Below are 23,308 nucleotides of genomic sequence, written 5' to 3'. Positions count from 1 at the left end.
TTCGATTTCAATCATAGGCTACATAGGCAACCGTCTAAAGTAATTATTTTTGCAGAGCAGAAGGCAAATTGTCCCAACCAGTGGCTACTAATTAAAGGCACGCGTCGTTTTGAATTATTAATATTGTTACGTTTTCCCTTATCTGACACCAGTTGTTGCGTTATTTTCTTCCTTCACGTTCGTATGGAGTATGTAGATTTGGAATGAATAACGACGGCACTTTATAAAGTATCGAAACACACTTTATTTAGCCAATACTGATGAGGACAGCTCCAAAGTCACGTTTTTACAGTCGTCGATGAACTACTATAAACACGCTGACACGATCAGCGACACTGTCAGGCAATAACGGTGGAAACAGCTTCACTGTAAAGCACCCGAGTACAGCTCCCGAGGAGTTTAGTTGTTCTCGGAACTCCACGTACTCTCGCGACTCTCCACGCGATGCACTCGACGATACACAAGAGTACTGCTCTCGACTCAGCACAGTCGAAGACAAAACTCGACGATACACTAATTCGCGATGCACTGAAAACACTCTGTCGATGCACTTGACAACTACCTCGGCGCTAGACTTCGAGACACTCGCTCAATGACTGACTATCAGCTCGCTAGGGGAAGCACACACACAATGACTGACTGCGGACCAGCAGGGTTTATATAGCTTTCGGCTTGTGTTCGAGCACATTCTGGGCTAAACCGGTAAGAATTCGTTTCAGAAGGTCACCCATCCGTGCATAGTATATCGCCAATTTTGTGGCCAATTGTCGCCAAATGGGCGATTTCTCGCCAAATGTGGTAACCCCGCCTTCTTTGCCATTTTATGGCAGCCCTAAAAGTGCTTTGCGGGAAAGCCATCTTACCGCGCTTGTATATTTCGTAACAATATGTTTGATTTATACAAGGTGCAAACTGTACTACCAAATCACCACCAAATCTGATGGATCCAGGCCTAATCCTGTGCAGTCATAAATGATGACGAAATGAATAGGCAGTCATGTTTTGAGCAACAAAAAACAGACATAAGCAAACATAATGTTACGAATTTTGTACTTAAATAGGTAATTTTAGTAGAATTATAAGTAAAATTGTTGTATTTATTTTGTAAGATAAAAATCTAAAGAGATGCTATGCCGGAAACTTAAGAATACAGGGGCATTTAACATTGAGTAAATGGGTATCTCGGTAATTTGATGAAATATCGCCAAGTTGACAACGGTTTTGGCGAGTATTTGGAGACATTTTGATCCGATCGTTGTATCACCGTAATATGTACTGAAATTGAATAAATGTAATTAATCAGTATGTTAGCTGTAAACGTAATTCCACCATTGTATTGCTTTCCAGTAATTTCGACACGCAAAAAGTACTAGAAATATCTCGCGGCCAGCTGAAAACTATTTAAGGCCGAAGAGAGGGTACCTGTTCTCAAGGAAAGTACAACAACTTAGATTTGAGAAAAAAAGACCATATGTAAGCTATCTCACCATATGTAGACCATATGTAGACTATATGACCATATGTAGGCACTCAAAATTTCCCATATAATTTACTTATAATAATGTAATTACTTTAATAACATAATTTCCCATATACATTTAATAAACTCAAAGATTTCAAAGCGCGCAATGTCAACGCTATATGGGGGGGGGAACACATTTTTATCTCCAACGCGCGAGACTCTGTATCGTATCGTAAATTCTAAAGATATGCTCAATTTAAAACTATTTTGCGAAATTGCTCTTGAACTGCCTTTTATATTTAAGTGAGAAAAATGTGATATTTAATAAATAAAGGTTAAAAATTCCTTAAAAAAAAACGCCCCTTTGACCGTAATTCAAAATCTGAAACCTTTCAGATTTTTTTTTTCCTCCGTCGCGAGAAATAAATTCTCATGACCTCCTTCACACAATTACCAAGTTTGATAGCATTTGATCCAGTAGTTTTCCTTTTATGACCATTTGAAAGTGGAACTTTAATTATAACTACCCTGTATATTGTTTCCGCAGCAAAAATTCTTTTTTCTATGCGGCGAAACCTGTGGAATCTCTCTCAGAGAACATCCAAGAACGTCATGAAAAAAAAAATTAAAAAATAATATCATAAAGCATATAGGAATAATACAGGAAATAGATACAGCAGTGTAGACTTGCAAGGCTAAAAAAGACAGGCTACACATTATGAACTTCGACCTATTTCCATACGGATTATTAGCACAGATCCAGCTAGCATACTTTAAAATAAATTTAATTTATAATATATTCTACATTTTATAATAATTTTTGCGAATATAATTAATGAAAGATATCCTTATCGACAAACATTACGTATCTGGTGAAGAATCATTTATTTTTCACGGAATAATATTCGATGGTGTAATTGGCAAATTGGCAGAAGACACATAGACAACTTTATTGCGATTAATAAAAGATATTTCTTAGGCCGTACGTTACGTACCTTGGTACGAAATCATTTAGATTCTCATTCCCAACTGTTGTAAGGACTCTGGCTAAGAGAAATTAACAACAATTTGTCTCAAAACAAAAACGTCTTTTTTCACAAACCCACGACCACCACGATGTGACGTGAAAGATGCGCAACCTGACTTGGAAGATAATAACAGCAGCAATAATAAAAAAACATTTCTTCATATCTTCGTTCTAATTAGCCAACGAGCGGAGTAGGTAGACCCTTCCAGCGACCAATCAGCTACGGGCGAGGGGCATTACTGTTTCCCGAGGAGAAGGGAATGCATCTTCGAAAAGCGAAGAGAGCCCCACCTGGTGACATGTCGCCACAATCTCGCGCGACGGCGGCAGGTAGTTAGTTGCGAAAACGATGCTTCCCGGCGAGCATCTTTGATCTACAGCTGATTGCGATTGGCTTACTGCTCCCAACTCTATCAAAAACCTTCTTTTAGAGAGTGCATCAGCGTAATTATATTCGCATCATTTCATCAATGGTAAACGGTATTTTTGCAAATTTCGTCAGCTGGTGAAAGGTGTTTATTAATCAAATTTCATTGATGGATAAAAAAAAATGTTGTTCGAGACAGATACGTGTAATGACGATAAAGTAAAGCCAATTTCGAAAAGGAAGAGAAGCTGAAACTCCAAATAGTTACTTTTTTTTTTTGCCATGGTCTCTTCGCATAAGCCAGTAAATTGTGTATCCAAACTTTGTCAACTGTTAAATATCAGTTTATTCAAAGTTTGTCAATGGTAACAAACATAAAAACTGATTTTGAAAAGGAGCAACAGTTAAGTTTTAAACAACTACACCATTTTTTTTTTTTTTTTTTTTTTTCCCATTTACTGTCGGAATACAAGCCAATAAAATTCTGAATCCTCAAAGAGCGAAGACAGTTAAAACCAGTTAAAAAACAGAACAAAACTGTGAAAAATTAGTAATGTATATTAAATTTTTCAAAGAATAATGTTTATACTCTAACCAACAAGTCAACAAAAACTTTTTACGTATAAACTTGACAAAATTAATTACTCAGATCACAGTTTAAGAATTTTGTGTCAATTTTCCGGCATAGAAAAGACAGCTAACGAAATGTAGGTATATAACTATATAAAACTGTTAACTATGTAAACTATATTCCTGACCATGCGACTGCAAACTTAACTAAAATCTACAGACTTTAACTGAAATCCGCTCGTGTGCTTCCCACAAATTTTAGCTTAAAAAGAGAGAAAAAAAAAAAAAAAAAAAAAAAAAAAAAAGGTTTTCTTTTGAAGCTTGAATAATTCCATCCAAACAATTAAAATATAATTTATAGCTCCCTGTAAATTAATCCAAAAAACATACTTTGTTCGTCTAATTCTCTGGACTCCAGACCTTTGGAATGTGTTATTGTTCTTCTGTGCGTAGTGTAGGGATGAAGAATTTTGCAAAGAGGACACAACCACTGATTGAATCTTCTGGCGAATGATTGCTGGGACGATGCCTTAAACAATGCTCGACAGGAAGAATTTCTACTTCCGCCGACTGTGTCTGGTCATTTACATCTTCTACATTCTGCAACCACATGCTAATTTCAGGTGAGTGGTCATTTTTTTTAATACCTTGATAATGTGTTATTGTATTCAGTAGTCAATGAAATCTTTTCCAAAGCAAATAAAGATCAGAAAAAAAAAAAGAGAGAGAGAGACCAGATTATTGCTAATCGACGGTGGATAAGATCTCTTCTTTGCTCTCCAGATTAGAAAAGCATGTCTCTCAATACTGCTAATCATTTAAAGTTAATCAATTTAATCATTTAAAATGTCATTTAACATGCATTTCTTAAAATATTTTGCTATAAGCGGTGTTTTATATGATGAGTACTGAAAAAAGAAAAACAGGATTCTAAGTAACGTCGATTGCAAAATTTCTAATTCTGTTTCTTGTACACATATTATGGTTTGCATTCAAAGTAAAATTGAGTGGTTGTCATGAAATTTTAAAAGAACATACAGATTACTAACCTGCTTATGTATTATAAATACAGTAGATCTGCTTATGTATTTACATACGATTATAAATCCTATCGAGTCGACCCTCGCTGTGTGTTGACCATCTCCAAAAATGTGCGTTATTTTTTTTACTGTTTTTACAAATTATTCACTGTATTTCTTTTCCTTTCTAATTTTATCAAATGATCGTACAATTTTCTATTGTACTGCAGTTCGCTATTTATACCATTTTACATTTTTACAGGAAATATGAAAAGGAGGAGTTTATAAAATCGAAATTCTTTTCTGATACAGTTTAGTTTTATTGAACAGTAAACATTCGGTTAATGAGTCGGCTACTGCACATATTATTTTGTTACTAAAACAATCGCTTAAGAAAGTTTGAGAAATATTTGTAAGATAGTTTTATTAATTTTTTAATTCATAAAATTGTTTCTTGTATACTAATTTTATTTCTTTTTTCGAAATAAAGGAAGTGTTGTAATCGCGAAGAATTTCGAGTTTCAGATTTCACGGAAATATCCATCTTGACCGTTCCCGAATCCATTTTTACTTCCTTGTACGAAGTAAAAAGAAGTATTATAATCGCGAAAACGTTCAGGCAGCATATTTCAACGAAAATATCCCATTTTGACCTCTTTCAAATGCAATTTAACGATGTATTTCCGTTATATATGTACGTAAGGACAGAATAAAACACTCTTTTCCTCCAAAAAAAAATTATAAAACTGCTTTAAAATGAATTCTGAAGAGAATTCTTCGTGGCGTCTGTACGAACGTATGTACGTACGTGCGTACGTACGCATATCGCATAACTCAAAAACGAGTAGTCTCAGAACGTTGAAATTTTGTTTATAGGACTGCTATAACATGTAGATGTGCACCTCGTATTTTGGTTGCAATCGGCCGCACAAAACGTATATAAATATATTCACCGGTGAAAGTCGACATTCTCCAGATTTCGGTGTTTCACCGTAACATATATATATTTAAAGCATTATATATTATATATATATATATATATATATATATATATATATATATATATATATATATATATATATATATAATTTAAAGTAAAGTAAAAAGAACAAACGATAAAAGACCTATGTGGTCAAAATCTTTGCGCATTGTGCTGCAAAATTTAGAAAAAGGTTAAAAGAAATATACGAAATATATATATATATATACGAAATAAAGAAAGTATGGTAATCGCGAAGAATTTCGAGTATACAGTCGTTGCGCGTAGCGATATACTTCCAATTACAGAAGTTTTTTAAATGACGTAAATATTCATGTTTTGGCAATTTCAAATTTAAAAATAATTCGAGGAAATAAGTTTAAATGAAGAGCAGCAAAAATATGTGTATAATTTAATAAAGGTACAAGGAAGCCATGTGGTGCCTAGATCAGAATTTTTTAACTGTTAAACTGTAATCTGAGGTTAGAAGGTATTTCTCCCACCTTCTTGGTATGCCTTCGTGGTGTGGTGGTCTGCACGCTGGGCGCGTATTCTAGAGGTCCGCGGTTCGATTCCCGGCGAAGGCGTTGCTAATTTTTCATCTTGCCTGCTTCCAAACAATACCGAATGTCTCTACAAGGTTTTCATATAGCAGTTTTTGACGTTAGAAATGTTCTTGGTAGCAAGTAATGGCCATTCAAAAAGTCTTTTTATCTTGACCTACGAATTTCATTTTGCGAATAAACAATAGCTGATACTTTATTTGATAAGCAATAAGTATTGATAAGCAAATAAGCAATAGTCTATAATTCGCTGAGGATCATGACAGAGGTAAAGCAAGGCTGTTTGCTTCATTTTATTCCTTATGTATGATCAATAAAATATATTGTAGTATCCCATAACAATGGATCCAAAGTCGCCAAAATAACAAAGGATGGTCGTGAGGTAATATTTAGTCTGTGATGAAGAGTTTTGAATTTTTTATAAGTACGGTGAATTCTTTCGTAGTGGCCACCTCTCAAAGATACTAGTAGTATTTCTGAAAACATAAATAAACGATGCTATCGGGCAGCACTTCTCTAAAACGTCATCCTCATGGCGAGACGAAAATCGTCTGAATAAGTGGGTGGTCGTTTCGGAATGGGTTATATGTAATTCTGCAGTGAACCTTCTCTTGTAGACTACTTCTCTCAGAGGGCTGTTTCTGAAAGCTGTCTGTAGTTTTGACAGCACAAATAAATGCAATTCTCTAAAACGATCTCCTTCATAACAAACCAAAAACATCTTGAACCGTGAGCCTTCAAGAAAGTTCACTGTATTTATTTATTTATTTACTTATTTAATGATTTTTTTTTTTTTTTCATCTTATATGATCTTTTGTGTTTAGTCGTTTTCATTCGTTTGTTTTCACGCATACATCACAGACAGGAAAAAGTTTGTAATCTCGCAAACAAAATTTTCGCGAATTTTAGAAAATTCTGTTCTGTGAATTTTAGAGTTTTCAGTAAGCATGGAATAAATTCACAAACTCTGAATTTTTGCTAATACTTTCTACTTTTTATTGTAATTATTTAAGTATTCTTTTCATTTTAAGCATTTTTAATTCTGCCTTCATTAAAATTGGCACGAAAGACTTTCAATATTCAGATTTTTTTCTATTTTTTAATGCAGTGAGCTGTCTCTCTCTGAATTCACGGTTCTAAGTAATTTTATTTTTCTGTTGATGCAGTCTGTAGACTGATGACATTCAGTGCCGAAGATTATTTCTGTGGTTAGCGTAGACAGTGATGTTCAATACTGGAGAAATTCTCAGAAAACGGTACGGTCACTTTCAGAAGTGGTCGCTACGAGAGAGTTTAATATACCTCACGTCTTTTGTGAATGTAATCGTCTTAAAACGCTAACATTCAGTACCAGTGTTTATTGACGCTCACAAAAATATCGGTCACTTTCAAATATCACCGTCTTAAGGGGTGTTGGAACCCCAAAATCTTCAAGAAATTGTGATTTCAGATTTTTGCATTTTGAAATTCTCTGGACTTTTATCTTTCTAAAAATACTATTCTTTAATTTCTATGAAAGATTAGAACTGTAAAAAATATAGTTTTAATTTGTCATCAACTGCTTTGATCAATGAGAATTTTTACATAAAAACGCGTTTTTCTCCAAACGTGTTTTTTTTATGCTCGATGTACCTTTTCTCAGGAACTACTGCTCACAGGTATCTAAAATTTTTACGGCTTATTTATTACGTTTCTAATATTTAATGAAACGAGCTTTTTGTGATAAACTTAGAATAATTTTTTTTTTCGAGAAAAGTGCTAAATTTTACTATGCCTACCAAAATATTCTGTAAATTACTCTGAAATTCAAAATGTTTCAAAAGCTTATTTCAGTATAATGAGATAGGTATGCTTTAATTACACAAAAAATTTCAAGGGTGTATCTACAGCAGATTTTGAGAAAAGGCACATCGAAAATGACCAATTTAACATTGTCGATATAGGGGTTGCTGATACCCAAAAAGCGGTCGCTTCAAGAACTCTGTACGAATTTTTGAGGAGTTTTAAATTTATCATTGGTAAAGCTTTATCACTAGTAGATATTACTTTTATCCAAGAAGAGATGAAAAAGACATGTATGAACTTTGATATATTTTTAAAATTTCTAATGCTATTTGGTTTTTTAAATTTTTAATGCTAAGCTGAACTGAAACTTTTAAGTTTAATTTTTTTTTTTTTTTCTTTAAACAACACTTAAGCCAGCAACAAAAGTGAGCTGTAATTAAACACTATTTCTTAAGACAGATATAAATATTTGCGTTGAACATCACTTCTCATCGAAAACATCTAGGGATCCGAAAGTTAGTGAATTTAAAAATTAAATTCTGATTTTCTGCTTTACTTCATTGTAAAAAATTTCCATCCTCAAGAAATTCCTGAAATTATATCTTAACTTCTTCTAATCTGACAGGACCATCTAGAGAAATCGCGATGCTTACAGAGAAAACTTGGTTTCGTTCAAAACAATCGTCTTGATTTCTTCTTGATACCCCCCAGACAACCCAAAAGAAAAAAAAAAAAATCTGATGTGTACACCACATGACTTCCTTGTACGGAATATTAAATTATACGCATTTTTCTTGCATTTCATTTAAACTTATTGGATTGAATTAAATGTACTTCGTCGATAGTGCATAAACCACAATAGAATAAATGCACTTTAAAATTCATTCTATTTGTTTATAGCGACACTCTGGCGCTAGGTTCACTTAACAGCGTTATATTTCGTTCATATGAATAACTCAAAAATGCACAAAATTTATATCATTCGAAAGATTATCTAATCTTTGCCACATGTTCTATTCAAATACTCTAATATATCTAGAACGATGTAAAAAAGAAATTAAGCAAACAAAACAAAAAAGAAACAGTTTTTCACAGACGATTGAGTATTTCTCATTCAATTAATTCAGTTCTTACTTCGCGAGAAGGCAAAAATACATAAAAACTCAAAATATCTATATTAAAAATTACAAAGTAAATCTTAAACACTTATTTCCTCGAAAAAATTCCAGAAAGGATTAAGCATGATTTAATTCGCAATAATAAATGAAGGCGTTATCTTTGTTGTTGCGAAGCTTAATCTCTCTAGATTGGCAACAAATCTACTATTCTGCTGTTTTAAATGTGAACAAATATGTCCGCCATGTTATTTAAAACTTAAGGATTAACCGCACTTAAACAGCTCTTAAATTGTTGATAATTGTACAAATATTGCTTGCAGATTTGATAATTGTACAAATATTGCTTGCAGATTTACTAAAGGCATAAAAACCTTAACCGGAAGATAAGAACAACATAATTCAATCATTTTTAAAGCAAAAAATGCACAATTTACAAATATATCAGCGTAAAGAAACTGAAATCACTGAGCCGGGTAAGAGTGGATGCTCTGAGGCTACGCGTTTTTGAATTATGCGAGATACATATATAAATATATTTGCGAAGTAAGAATTACGTTCGTACAGACGCCACGAAAAATTCTCTTCAGAATTAATTTTAAAGCTGTTTTATAAATTTTTTGGAGGAAAAGAGTCTTTTATTCTGCCTTTACGTACAAATATCACGCAAAAACATCGTTAAATTGCATTCGACGGCGGTCAAAAGGATATTTCCGTTGAACTATGCTGCCTGAAATTTTTCGCGATTACAATACTTTTTACTTCGTACAAGAAGTAAAAAAAGAAATTGCAGCATGGATACTAAATTGCAGAGAGCTTGCTTATCATTAAAGCTTAAATAAAAATATTTTTAAAATAGCAGTTTCATCTTAGTATTCAGATTCCAATTTAATATTTGAAATAGTTTTAACCTAACCAGTTATGGCAGCCTTAAAAGTTCGGAGGATTTAAACGTTCGACATTTAAGATACAAAATATTAACTCGCATTTGAAAAATGAGCTGTTCAAAAGAACTGTGCCAAATAGCAGAGGAAACAATACTTGCTCTGACGTTGTTTCTTTATAAATTAACGACAAGTGAAGAGTTTAGCATTTATTTAGCAAAGAAAAGACTATAGCATATTTTCGTACCACTAGCGGCGCCTTTTCATTTTAAAGGAACACTAAAATTGTTTATTTATTTTTCTTCTTGGCTTCAAAAAACAAAATGAGAAATTAAAAAACAAATAAATACAAAAATGACCAAAAAAAAATCTGAAAGTTTTGCAGGTTTTATATTACGCCTAAAGGGCAGTTTTTTACTTCCTTGTACGAAGTAAAATGGAAGTATTGTAATCGCGAAAAGTTTCAGGCAGCATATTTCAACGAAAATATCCATTTTGACCGCTATCGAATGCAATTTAACGATGTTTTTGCGTGATATCTGTACGTAAGGGCAGAATAAAATACTCTTTTCCTTCAAAAAAATTATAAAACTGCTTTAAAATGAATTCTGAAGAGAATTTTTCGTGGCGTCTGTATGAAAGTATGTACGTACATGCGTACGTACGTATCTCGCATAACTCAAAAACGAGTAGCCTCAGAACGTTGAAATTTCGTATATAGGACTGCTATAACATGTAGATGTGCACCTCGTATTTTGGTTGCAATCGGCCGCACCAAACGTATATAAATATATTTATATATATATCCACTCTATTACCCGGCTCAGTGATCTCAGTTTCTTTACTCTTATATGTTTGTAAATTGTACATTTTTTTCTTTAAAATGATTGAATTATATTGTTTTTATCTTCCGGTTAAGGATTTTATGCCTTTAGTAAATCTGTGTGCAATATTTTTAGAATTATCAACAATTTTAAAGTTGTTTAATTGCCGTTAAGCCTGTTTTAATGGCGGCCATTGATGTTTACATTTGAAACAGGAGACTAGTGGATTTGTTGCCAATCTAGAGAAACTTAGCTTCGCAACAACAAAGATAACGCATTCATTTATTATTGCCAATAAAATCATGCTTAATTCTTTCTGGAATTTTTTCGAGGAAATAAGCGTTTGAGATTTACTTCGTAATTTTTAATGTAGATATTTTGAGTTTTTATGTATTTTTGCCTTCTTGCGAAGTAAGAACTGAATGAATTAAATGAGAAATATTCAATCGTCTGTCAAAAACTGTTTCTTTTTTGTTTTGTTTGCTTAATTTCTTTTATACATAGTTCTAGCTTTATTATAGTATTTGAATAGAACATGTGGCAACGATTAGATAATTCTTTAAATGATATACATTTTGTGCATTCTGAGTTATAATATGAACGAAATATAATACTGTTAAGTAAACCTAGCGCCAGAGTGTCGCTATGGTAAACAAAGTGAATTTTAAAGAATGCATTTATTCTATTGTGGTTTATGCGCTGTCGGCGAAGCAGGTTTAATTCAATCTAATAAGTTTAAATAAAATGCAAGAAAAAATGCGTATAATTTAACATTCCGTACAAGGAAGTCATGTGGTGTACACATCAGATTTTTTCATTTACACATACATACAAGTTTCGAGAGCATGCGAGTTAAAAATATTTAAAAAAAAAAGCTTATCTATAGAATTTCCGATAGACAGCCATGCGCGCTGAAGATAAAAATATTTTATTCCGCAGTTTCTTGCCATTTCTCGCTTTGAAATCGACGAGTTTCTTAATCAAAAATTCGTTAAAGTTTTAAAAATATGAAATAGAGACTAAAACAGATTCGAAATTCAAAATTCGGATTTCCAGGTGCCCAAATTCGTGTGGAGGACTACGTTTTTCAAAATTGAGTGATTCTCTCATTTTTCTTTAAATACAGGGCGATAATATTTGACGGCAACAATCTGAAATGTGATACAATCGTTTTTAGTGATTCGACTCAAACTGCCGTTTCCAGGCTAATATCTCTTTCGGGCTAACGCCCCTTTAGGCTAAAAAAAGAAAATTGATTTCCTTGTTTTAGAATCTTCAGAAATTTGAAAAATTACACCGAAATGTATTTCCTACATTAATTTGTTTTCGTTATTAAAACTACAGAAGAGTACAAGAAATTGTTGAGTTAAATCTCGAGTATTAGTTGCTTTGAACTAAAAAGCATCAGCTTTGTATAATAAACTTTATTGCTATTCTAAAAGATGAAATATTTAAGAGAAAATTTGCCTGCAGCGCAGTGCGGCTAAGAACGCTATTCTACTGAAACATAAACATGAACAACTGTTGCCATTCACACAAACTTAATAGTAAAATAAAGCACGTTGCCAGTAACAAGATTATTGTAAAAATCATAACATAAATTAAGCAGTGAGAAAATAAAATACACAAAGAAAAAAATAAATGCAAATCTTAAATATACATCCAACAAGTACATTTTAATAAATCTTCATTTCTTCAAATTCCTTTCGCAGATAGAAGTAATCACTTGCCATGTAAATAAAACTCTTACAGCAATCTATAGTTTTTATATCATACCCTACAAATTATTTGCTTTTATACATTTTAAAATTTCGATATGAGTACTTACATTTTCAGATATTAAAGTATTTATTTATTTAATTTCCTTCACTTTTAAAGCCTGATTTTTTTTCTGAAAACTTAATTCTAAATTGCGCAGTAGTTATTTAATGCATTTATGTATTAGGTGCTTTATCCTTCCTTCTAGTACTCCTTCGCGGTGTAAGAGTAGCATACTCGGCGCGTATTCGAGAGATCCAGGTTCGAGTCCTGGCGAGTGCATATTCATCGGTTTCATACTAAGTAACACTTTTTTCATACATTGTTCTTTTAGTTTTGAAAAGAAGCTCCGTTCTCGAATTTATCAGCTATTTTGCATGTTTCAAAGCCCTCGGCAACGTATTTAATAGATCAAACATTCGAAACCTCATTTAATTGGTATTAGAAATAATCAAAAAGTGAATAAATAATAAAAAAAGAATAATAACAAAACAAAAAAAAATGTTGTTTTATAACATTCTGTCATTTCGAACAGCTGATACTAGCAATGCTGCAGTTTTATTTTGCATCATATTGTTACGGATTTGGTATTTAGAAAGCTAATGTTAGTTCAATTATAAATTAAATGGTTTTATTTCTCGCGCAGTGCAGCGCGTGACGAATATTAAAAGAAAGCTAAGCCGGAAAATTGAAAATACAAGAGCGCGTGCATTAAATAAATAAATATATCTTTTTGATTTCGAGAAAGTGCTGGAAAATTCTAGCGCGTGATTTTAAAATCTTATAAAAGGAGGAAAACATCTCAGTTCGTAGTAGTTGCTTAGTTTATTGTTGTTTAGAAAACTGCTCTTGTTGATTGTAGCGAATTCGCGGATTAGCGTTCTTTAGCCGTTTTGAATTACGTTCTATTGGACATTTGAGTAGTTAAAAGATAACTACTGTGAGATATTGTAATACTGCATGATAATTTGAGAAAATTTAAGCATTTTTGTTGTGATAATAATAAATTTTTGTTCATTTTTCATTGGACTTGTGCATTTATTTCATAACGAACCCGTACGCACGCAACAATTAATAACATTCTTTTCGGAGGGGGTGATTATGTTCAGCATGTTTCCGTGTATCTGTTACAGGCAAAATATGAAATCCGACATCCTGTAAATTTCCTAGGCATTGTACATAATGCCTAAAACTAGCCAGCAATGTATGAAACGATTCATATTTCACACATTTCCTAGGCATTCTGTAGAATGCCAAATGACAAACCGACAAAGCAAGAAATACATTTTCGATTCGTTTCGAAGAACCGAAACGACTTACCAGAAGTTAGTAACTGACGTAAAAAAGCCAAAATGATTACTAAGAAGGAACTACTGGGCCGCTGAATCGCTAATATGTGATGTTTGTCGAAAACAAAAGTGCATTCATTTACCATGTTAAAGAAAGCGTTACTACAGTATTACGTCACGGACGCTGAGTTATTTTCCGCATTTCATGAAAACTCATTTAAGTACTGCACAGGAACAACGTGATAGAATGTCGAAAGAACTTTCAACTAATTACGAAAACGTTACACCTAAATATTGAACAGTAACAACCACCTTTGTGAGCCCTACCAGAAAAAAAAAAAAAAAAAAAAAAAAAAAAAAAGGTATTAAAAAGGGCACTGATGTGAAACTTGTGATTGTTTTCTGAATTTAACTTCCGTTGTCGGGTAGATCTTACGGATTCCCAGTCTCAGCCAGATAGAAAATACAAGTTTATTACGCTCTATCAAGATCACCTCGCTATCTTTTTTTTCCCCCCAATATTTCGAAGAACAGTTTTTTAATGGCATTCTTTCATTAATTTTTCAAAATAACATTTATATTTTAATAAACGTCTTTTAAATAATAGCATTATCATAACCTTTTTTTTCATTCTTTGCCTAAAGGTGGTGTTGTTGTATTGGTGTATTTGATTATGGCAAAGCACACTAGGGCTATCTGCCTAAGGGGAGGAATGCCTTCGTGGAGGACTTTCTAAGGAAAACTGACTCGTATACACGTTACACATGGGGAAAACTACGAAAACGCCCATGCAGCCAGCCCGTTCGCGGGATTCGAACCTCGGACCGAACTACCAGTGTTGAGCGACTTTACCGCTCGACCGCTGGTGGGTCCCTTTGCCTAAGGAACATTTGTCATTCTATAGAATGCCTAGGTATTATATACAATGCCTAGGCAAAGTATGTAATAATTCTCTTATTTCATACCTTGCCTAAAATCGTCCGGCATTCTATAGAATGCCGGCTTTTCATATTTTGCCGATAACATATCCACAGTGTAATTTGCTTAATCGTTCTCCTAACAAGGAGAGATTTTCAGCTTTGAACTCTCAATTTTTCTGAAACAAATATATGCGAATCTACTCACTTAGAAAGGGCATAACAGCATAAGAATCAGCTGCTAACTTTCAACAGATAAACAATTAAACTTGTTTAAATAATTACCACATTTGCCTATATAGCGCTATTCGACAACTTTCAAAATTTAAAAAATTCCCTTTTGAAAATTTTCTTGCTACTCCGATAAGCCCTTAGCTGTTCTAAAAATAGTTGCAGTTCCGCCAATGTTACTACATTGCAGTAAAAATGGCGCATAGTTTGATTTGGTTTATTAGATTACGGCAAAGCACTCGAGGGCTATCTGTCTTAAGGGAGGGATGCCTTCGTGAAGGACTTTTTAAGGGAAACTGCCTCGTATACACGTTGTTTGTTTCCACGCGAGCCGCATTTTTAAAGAACTAAAGAGCAGCACGCGGCTCCCGATACACCGGTTCTTTAACGCATGAGTGTTTGTAAGGCTAAAAAATATTAGGTTGTGGAATGTTTCCTTTTCGGACGATAACGTGTATCGTTTATAACGCATACACAAGCTGTTCAGGTATCTTTTAAACGATTTTCATTGTATTTATAGAAATATTTTACTAAAATTTTTGTCTTTTAGGTATTCGATTTAATAATCATTACCTTTCTCCATCGTAATTTCGAAGACAACACAGCCAATTGTAGTATCGGAAGAGATATTTTATCCCATTCTTCTTGAATAGCTTTCCAAGTAAAGTCCAAGGAGGATTATAGATAGACGTTTGGACAATACCTTTTTACTTCCTTGTACGAAGTAAAAAGGAAGTATTGTAATCGCGAAAAGTTTCAAGCAACATATTTCAACGAAAATATCCATTTTGACCGCTATCGAATGCAATTTAACGATGTTTTTGCGTGATATCTGTGCGTAAGGACAGAATAAAAGACACCTTTCCTCCAAAGAAATGATGAAACTGCTTTAAAATGAATTCTGAAGAGAATTTTTCGTGGCGTCTGTACGAACATATGTGCGTACGTACGTACGTATCTCGCATAACTCAAAAACGAGTAGCCTCAGAACCTTGAAATTTTGTATATAGGACTGCTATAACATGTAGATGTGCACCTCGTATTTTGGTTTCAATCGGCCGCACCAAACGTATATAAATATATTTATATATATATATCCACTCTGTTACCCGGCTCAGTGATCTCAGATCTCTACTCTTATATGTTTGTAAATTGTACATTTTTTGCTTTAAAAATGATTGAATTATGTTGTTTTTGTCTTCCGGTTAAGGTTTTTATGCCTTTCGTAATTCTGGAAGCAATATTTGTACAATTATCAACAATTTAAAAGCTGTTTAATTGCGGTTAAGTTTTAAATAACATGGCGGACATGTTTGTTTCCATTTGAAACAGCAGAATTGTAGATTTGTTGCCAATCTAGAGAGACTAAGCTTCGCAACACAAAAATAACGCCTTCATTTATTATTGCGAATTAAATCATGCTTAATCCTTTCTGGAATTTTTTCGAGGAAACAAGTGTTTAAGATTTACTTCGTAATTTTTAATGCAGATATTTTGAGTTTTTATGTATTTTTGCCTTGTCGCGAAGTGAGAGCTGAATCAATTGAACGAGAAATACTAAATCGTCTGTGAAAAGCTGTTTCTTTTCTGTTTTGTTTTCTTAATTTCTTTCATACATCGTTTTAGCTTTATTATAGTATTTGAATAGAACATGTGGCAACGATAATTCTTCAAATGATATAAATTTTGTGCATTCAGAGTGTCGTTATAGTAAACAAATATAGTGAATTTTAAAGAGTGCATTTATTCTGTTGTGGTTTATGCGCTGTCGACGAAGTAGATTTAATTCAATCCAATCAATTTAAATGAAATTCAAAAAAAAATGAGCATAATTTAATATTCCGTACAAGGAAGTCATACGTGGTGTAGACATCAGATTTTTTTAAAAGTCCCAAAAGCACAAAAATCTATGGGGAATATGTCAGGAGATTTAGTAGGTATATGAATGAACGGTATGGCCTCGGTACGCGTTCTTCTGCCATTTTTTTTCCAGGAAATTAACAGTGACTTCTGACATATGGCTGCTCGCTTTATCTTGATGCAATTCTACTGACTGAAGGGTTTTTGCGTAAAGAGAAGATATTCCATATTTGAAAATGGAGTATAAAATATTCCTGATAATACGTGGCCTTGATCGTGATATTTTTCTCCACAATCCTTATTTTTAATTTGGCGCTATACGAAAAACCAGCAACAATATAAATCCATTTGAAAAAAATTCTTTGTTTTTTTGAATTACGTTTTAAGACTTTTTTCCTTCTCTTTGATGATAATAAATAGATCTCCTTTTATTGCAGTTATATACAGTCAGGATTCATCTATTGTGACAACATTTTTCCATTTTTGTCCGGATAAATGTTTCGCATGTCCGGATAAATGTAACGCATTCTGCGTTCGACTCCATTTTGCATGAAAACCAAACTAGCAGACGATAATTTGTATCTTCAAAAATATAACTGCAGTTTAAAAAAAAAATCCAAAACGTCTACGTTGACGGTGATTAAAGGGCCCAAAAAAATTTTTTTTAAGAAAATGACATTTCCCCCCTTCTTCTAAATAAAACTTGGCTTAGCAGTTTATAAGGTATTTTCTTCTTCACATAGTACAGACATTACGTTATTTCGATGCCGGAGAGATACGGTATGGTCACTTTACTTAACCTGTTCCGCCAAACTAAGTTAATGGCACTACAGGGTCAGGAAGTCATCCTAGTCATTGCTAGCAATCTGACGGTTAGGCCACCTTTCTACGTTTTACATTAATCTGTAGTTTCTTGGATATAATTATTTTCATTCACTTTCTTCATTATCTCTAAGATGCCCTTGTTGCAGTAATAGTCCGTGAACAGTCTGAAAAATAAGCAACGCCGTCGCCGGAAATCGAACCACGGTTCTCTGGAACACGTGCCCAGCGTGCAGACCACCACACCACGAAGGCATTCCAAGAAAGCGGAAAAAATACCTTATAACTTCCGCATGCCTTCGTGGTGTACCGATAGCACACTCGGAGCGTTTTCGAGAGGTCCAGGGTTCGAGTTCCGGCGAAGGCACTGCACATTTTTCACATTTATTGCTATAAAAAATATAAAATACATATATTTGTAACAATAAAATTCCATAGTCAAGAATACACTTAAAATCCTAACTGTATGTTCTTTTCATTTTTAATGGCGACGTTCTCTTATTTGAAAGTACGTGGAATTAAATCCACAGCCCCGTAATCAAATTGTTTTTCCCGCCTTTTCTACACGTACAGTTATAGAATGTTCTGGAAGTATTTAAAGCGAACTGAATTGGCTGACGAAGCTGACGTCATTTCTTGGAAGCTCCGCCTTTCCAGAGGCTATAAAAAGACTCGCAAAAGGAATATCGGGGCTTTTTCTTTAATGTAACAATGCAGGAAACTTCATACAAAAAGTTATTAGTAATTCTTTTTTATTTACTCCGGAGATATGAATTTTGTAACTGCTATTTCTCCTGAATAATAATAAATGGATCCTGTTTTTTTAAATTTATCGTCTGATTATTTAAGCTACGACTAAAGCTGATACATCACATATATATAAAATAAAAAAACTAATGTTTCTACAAGTTATTTATCAAAACATATATAACAATAATAATAACGCAAAGAAAAAATTAAGTTTACATTTATTTTCTATCTGAAATCAAAACCTGCGACACATTTTTGTTGGTTACAAGATTGTAACTCAAACATATTGACAGATAAATATTAATATTTCAGACTGGCATTTTATTTCAAATAATTCTAACATCCTTAATTAATCGTTAAATAGCTTATTTTAATTTAAGAATAAATAAATGAAATTATGAAAGCTTTCTAAGTTTTCAGAGAAACTTTTCTAACTGGGACAGAGATAAATAATGATCATTTAATCTCTTATTTAATTTATTAAATTTTTTATCGCCACATAAATTAAAATACATGGATTTGTATGCAAATAATTGTAAACTTCTTTATTTCTTATTACAGCTTGACACTTGATAGCATTTCATTTCTGATAAAGGCCCACCAGCGGCCGAGCGGTAAAGTCGCTAAACACTGGTAGTTCGGTCCGAGGTTCGAATCCCGCGAACGGGCTGGCTGCATGGGCGTTTTCGTGGTTTTCCCCATGTATAACGTGTATACGAGTCAGTTTCCCTTAGAAAGTCCTCCACGAAGGCATCCCTCCTCTCAGGCAGATAGCCCTGGAGGCTTTGCCATAATCACACACACACACATTTCTGATAAAGTTTGGAGATTTCGAAAAAAAACTATAGAAATTATCTTCACTACGGATTACAGATGCTCATCGGCGAATGGGGTTTTTCTCTTATTAATTTTCAACCGCGGAAAAAAAAAACTGTTTGCTTAGAAATATATTTCAAACAAAGCGATTATTCTTAACGCGAATATGAGCGCATTTATTTCTGAGGAATTTAATAACGTATTAAGAACCAGATCTAAAAGTCCTGCCCACCTAGTTTCCCATTCTTTGCAGAAATATTTTGTTGAGGTACCATACTATCTATGACAACAACAAACTTCAAGACCGAGATCTTCGTGAATTAATGCATCCAAAAGATTCTGCCGCTCACAATGATTGAGTTCGCATCGGCTTCTATTTAAATACAGCGCGCTTTCTCTAAGACGACCACTCACAGTTCCCTCTTTTGCCAGCGGTGGTCTTCTTCGATAGGTAATGTTCAATACCGAAGCTTTTCTATGTTATCAAAAATTCTGCTCACTTTCAAAAATAATCACCAACAAAGCGTTCATTGTATTTTTACAGTAAGGAAGACTAACAAAATACAATGAACCCTGTTTGCGCGATCACTTCTCAAAGTGAAAATTATTTCTAAGAATATAAATAAACATCAGAATTGAACATCACCCTGACAAAAACGACCACTGTTTTGGCTTATAAAAATTATCTGGAATTAAAGATAGCCATTTTAGAGACATAAATAAACAACAAGTTGAATACCATCTCCCTAAAACGACATATCCGAAGAAGAGCAAAATCCTTTGGAAACCTGGATAGTCGTTTCAGAAAAGCTCCGTTATATATAATTACTCCTGATATTCGTATGAAAGGAAATTATTACATTGGAAATGCACAAATTAATTTTTCAGAATTTTTCTGAGTCGAAATTTCTAATTAATTCATCTATATTGATTCTAGACATAATTCAATGCTTTGTAAGTATTATTAGTAGAACAGTGAGGTGTTACTCAATTACCAATGCATAATTTTGTAAATTTTAATTATACTGTCTGAGCTAGGTGCTTAAAGTTGAATAAAACATACTGTCTGAATTTCTTATCATCAGTAGTAATTTTTGGGAAAAAGTTTTCGACAGTTAAACACATTTGGAGACGACCTCTTCTCAAAATTAAAATTATTTTTGCTTGTTTATCGCAAGCCATCTAAAAAAGAAATATTTTATGTTCCGTTTAAGGTTTTCCATGCATTTAGCTATTCTACGTGCAATAGTCAATTATCAACAATTTAAAAGTTTTAATGGAGTTAAGCCTAACATGTGCGCCATTTGTTTACATTTGAAACTCTTAGTAAAATAGGGAATAAAGTCACAATGAACTTTAGAGACTTTTTGCATAATGGCACCAAAAGTTAACTTTAAATTTTGTGCACCGAAAACCTTTTCTTCCTCCCTGCTGACCGAATTGTTTATTTTTACATAGGAACTCTAACTTCAATTGTAAAAAAATGTTTTTAACTGTTTTTAACCCTATTTGGTGTTTTAAAATTTTCTGTATTCAACAATTTTTAATGACTTTTTAAGTTTTTACGTATTTTTGACTTGCCTTGAAATGAGAACTGAATTGATTGCATGAGAAATATATATGTAATGAAATTAAGTTTAAATGGAATAAGTTTAAATGATGTTGGATTTATATTTATTTTCTAAGTGTCAATTCCAGAATATTTAAATTTGGTAACGCGCATGAAGGAATGTAAATTCTACCTTGTGAAAAAAGAGTTTAAAATCCGAGGTTCAGAGTTACGCTAATGCCATCACCTCTGTTGCGTAAGCTTCTGCTCCCAGAGTTATTGCTGGTTTACGAGGCATAACTGCATTTACTTGCTGCCACTAGTTTCTACGCGGGTTTAAGAAACAGGAATTATCTGAGCCCTGTAGCTTAGTTCTACTACTTGTGCATTACTTCAAATTTTTAGTTTAGTTTTGTGATTTCAGTTACCGCTGAAGGGAGGCCTGGGTGTTAACGTCGAGTTGATGCAGTGTAAATTTTCAAGAGTATTTTTATAACCCTTTTCCTGTGCAGTTACTACACGTACGTTTGGCAACTAGAAATTAGACAAGTAAACCCTACAAAATGAAGCAAAAAATATGTATAATTTAATAGGCGGTACAAGGAAGTCATGGGGTATAGACTGATTTTTATCAGTGTAACAACAGTTTAAATGTTTTAATTTTAAAATGTCAAGCTAATTATTTTCGAAAAAATTATAATTATATATATTTTTTAATGGACGCTATTTAAAGGGGAAAAAAGCTAATTGATTCAATTTGAAAGCAGATGTTTTTATTTACTTCCATCAAGATATCTTCTGCAATTTATCTTCAGCTGCTTTAAGTATATTTTGTTCGAAAAGAGCAGGTATTTTAGGTTGCACTGTTTCTTTCCTTTTTTTTTTTCGCTAGTTATATATTATATTGTAGACGGGAAAACTAAATTAAAATAAAAGTAATAGAAAACACTCTCTAATGTGACCACCCGCGGTTCCAGAAGATCTTCTGTGAAGGTCTAAGAGAAGTGGTGATCTCTAGACATGTTTGATTATGTTCGGAAATAAAAGATTCTTCCAAAGATGGTTGTCTTGAGAATATAGTCGCGGCGGTTTATAAATTATAAGAACATTTTGAATGATAGCAATTAGACAAATAGTTAAATTAAAATTTTAAATTATTAAGAATAACTTTTATTGCTTTCAAATCGCTCATCTTGTTTATAGACACAGCAACTTCTCTCTAAGTACCCACGTTTTGTGGTGATTTTGGTCTTCTTTGGAGGGGATCGTCTTAGAGAAATGATAATCAGTTTCAAAAGCGGTCGTTTTATGTAAGTGTTCAACAACAAAGGTTTTACTGTGGTTTTGAGTATAAAATTAAAATCAGCGGTAGTAAATAATACCGACTCACATCTGTAACTGCCTTTCGAGCTATGAAAAAAACAAAACTTAAAAACACTTTTCGAAAAGGTAACAGGATGAAGGTTGTATGACTGACGGGATCAGATGTGATGGTCAGCTGTCGACAAGGGGTATGGGGTAGGTTGGCTGACGTGTGTGGGCCGTGGTTATGACTAACACGATCGTAACAGGTGGGGTGAGGTCAGATACGCTCATTGTTTCTCTTTAAAAAGCAATGCGGATGAAAACTGTCCACGAGGTGGGTGGAAAACAAACAGGTAACCGAATTAGGCTAGTCTGCATCAGCTCCTCCCCGAATGATATTCTCTGTGAAATTCAGTTTGCGTGTTGCAAAATGAACCCTTATATGTATGAATTTTATTTTTAAAATAAAAAATACATTAGAATTGATATCAAATAAAATACGAAAAGTACTCAAAAAACTTAGAATTGATATCAAATAAAATACGAAAAGTACTCAAAAAACTTAGAATTGATATCAAATAAAATACGAAAAGTACTCAAAAAACTAAGTTTTTATTCCATTTTTTTTAAGTTCTTATTTCATTTTTTGAAAAATATTACTAACTTTTGCAAATTAACTTTTACAAAAAAAAATATGATAGGGAAATGTGTAATAACAATTTTATGTAATAATACATACCTTATAAACTTGTTCAAACAATTTTAAAACTTTGAATGCATCAAAGTAACAACAAACACAAAATAAAAGATCTGTAAACACAAATGATGTCCACACCCTGCACGTCAGCTCACAATAATGACTATTAAACCGTTAGTGGTGGCACCACATTGAAACTTTAAAAACTATATACGTAAACAATATGCATCCAATTGATTACACCAGGGTTGTCAAACTCATAGGTACTCTTGGACCAAACAAACAAGGTTTAACTTTAGGCGGGCCGAAAAATAAAATCAATATTCATAGAAACGTAGATTTATTTCGAATAATACAATAATAAACATATATATATATATTTATATAGAAAAGAACAAGAAAAATTTAATGTTTACGTCCTGATACTTGACATCTCTTCTCTGCTATTATCTTTCCTATTTCGGGAGAAATTTTGTTTGCAGTGATAACTTTCAACGCTGACCCAAGGTGAGCATCATTAATACGGTTTCTAATAGGAGACTTATTACCTTTCATGACTGAAAATAACTGCTCGCACCGATAAGTGCTACCAAACATGAAAATAATTTCATATGCGAATTTTCGAGTATTTTCAAACATGGCTGGTAAATATTTGTAAAATTCAGGCACGCCCACTTCAATGAATTTTGCTTTCAAATTTGAGTTGCATTGAATCTCGA

At 33.1% G+C, this 23,308-nt stretch overlaps 1 protein-coding gene across 2 annotated transcripts in view; it reads left to right on the top strand.

Annotated features, from left to right (window-relative positions):
* Positions 1-2,783: 2,783 nt before the first annotated feature.
* Positions 2,784-23,308, top strand: part of Wnt2 (Wnt oncogene analog 2) — a 236,748-nt gene continuing 216,223 nt past the window's right edge. For both annotated transcript variants that reach the window (XM_085812605.1, XM_085812614.1), the window contains exon 1: positions 2,784-4,049. In XM_085812605.1, the coding sequence (XP_085668731.1) occupies positions 3,964-4,049 (86 nt within the window). In that variant the 5' untranslated portion in view covers positions 2,784-3,963. The remainder of the gene's footprint in view (positions 4,050-23,308) is intronic.

This window comes from Stegodyphus dumicola, chromosome 1 (assembly GCF_044657685.1).
Source record: "Stegodyphus dumicola isolate Sdum_Otavi_A_Nest chromosome 1, ASM4465768v1".
Classification (NCBI taxonomy): Eukaryota; Metazoa; Arthropoda; class Arachnida; order Araneae; family Eresidae; genus Stegodyphus; species Stegodyphus dumicola.
Note: the sequence above shows the minus strand (reverse complement) of the source record. Positions and strands in the feature narration are given on the sequence as shown.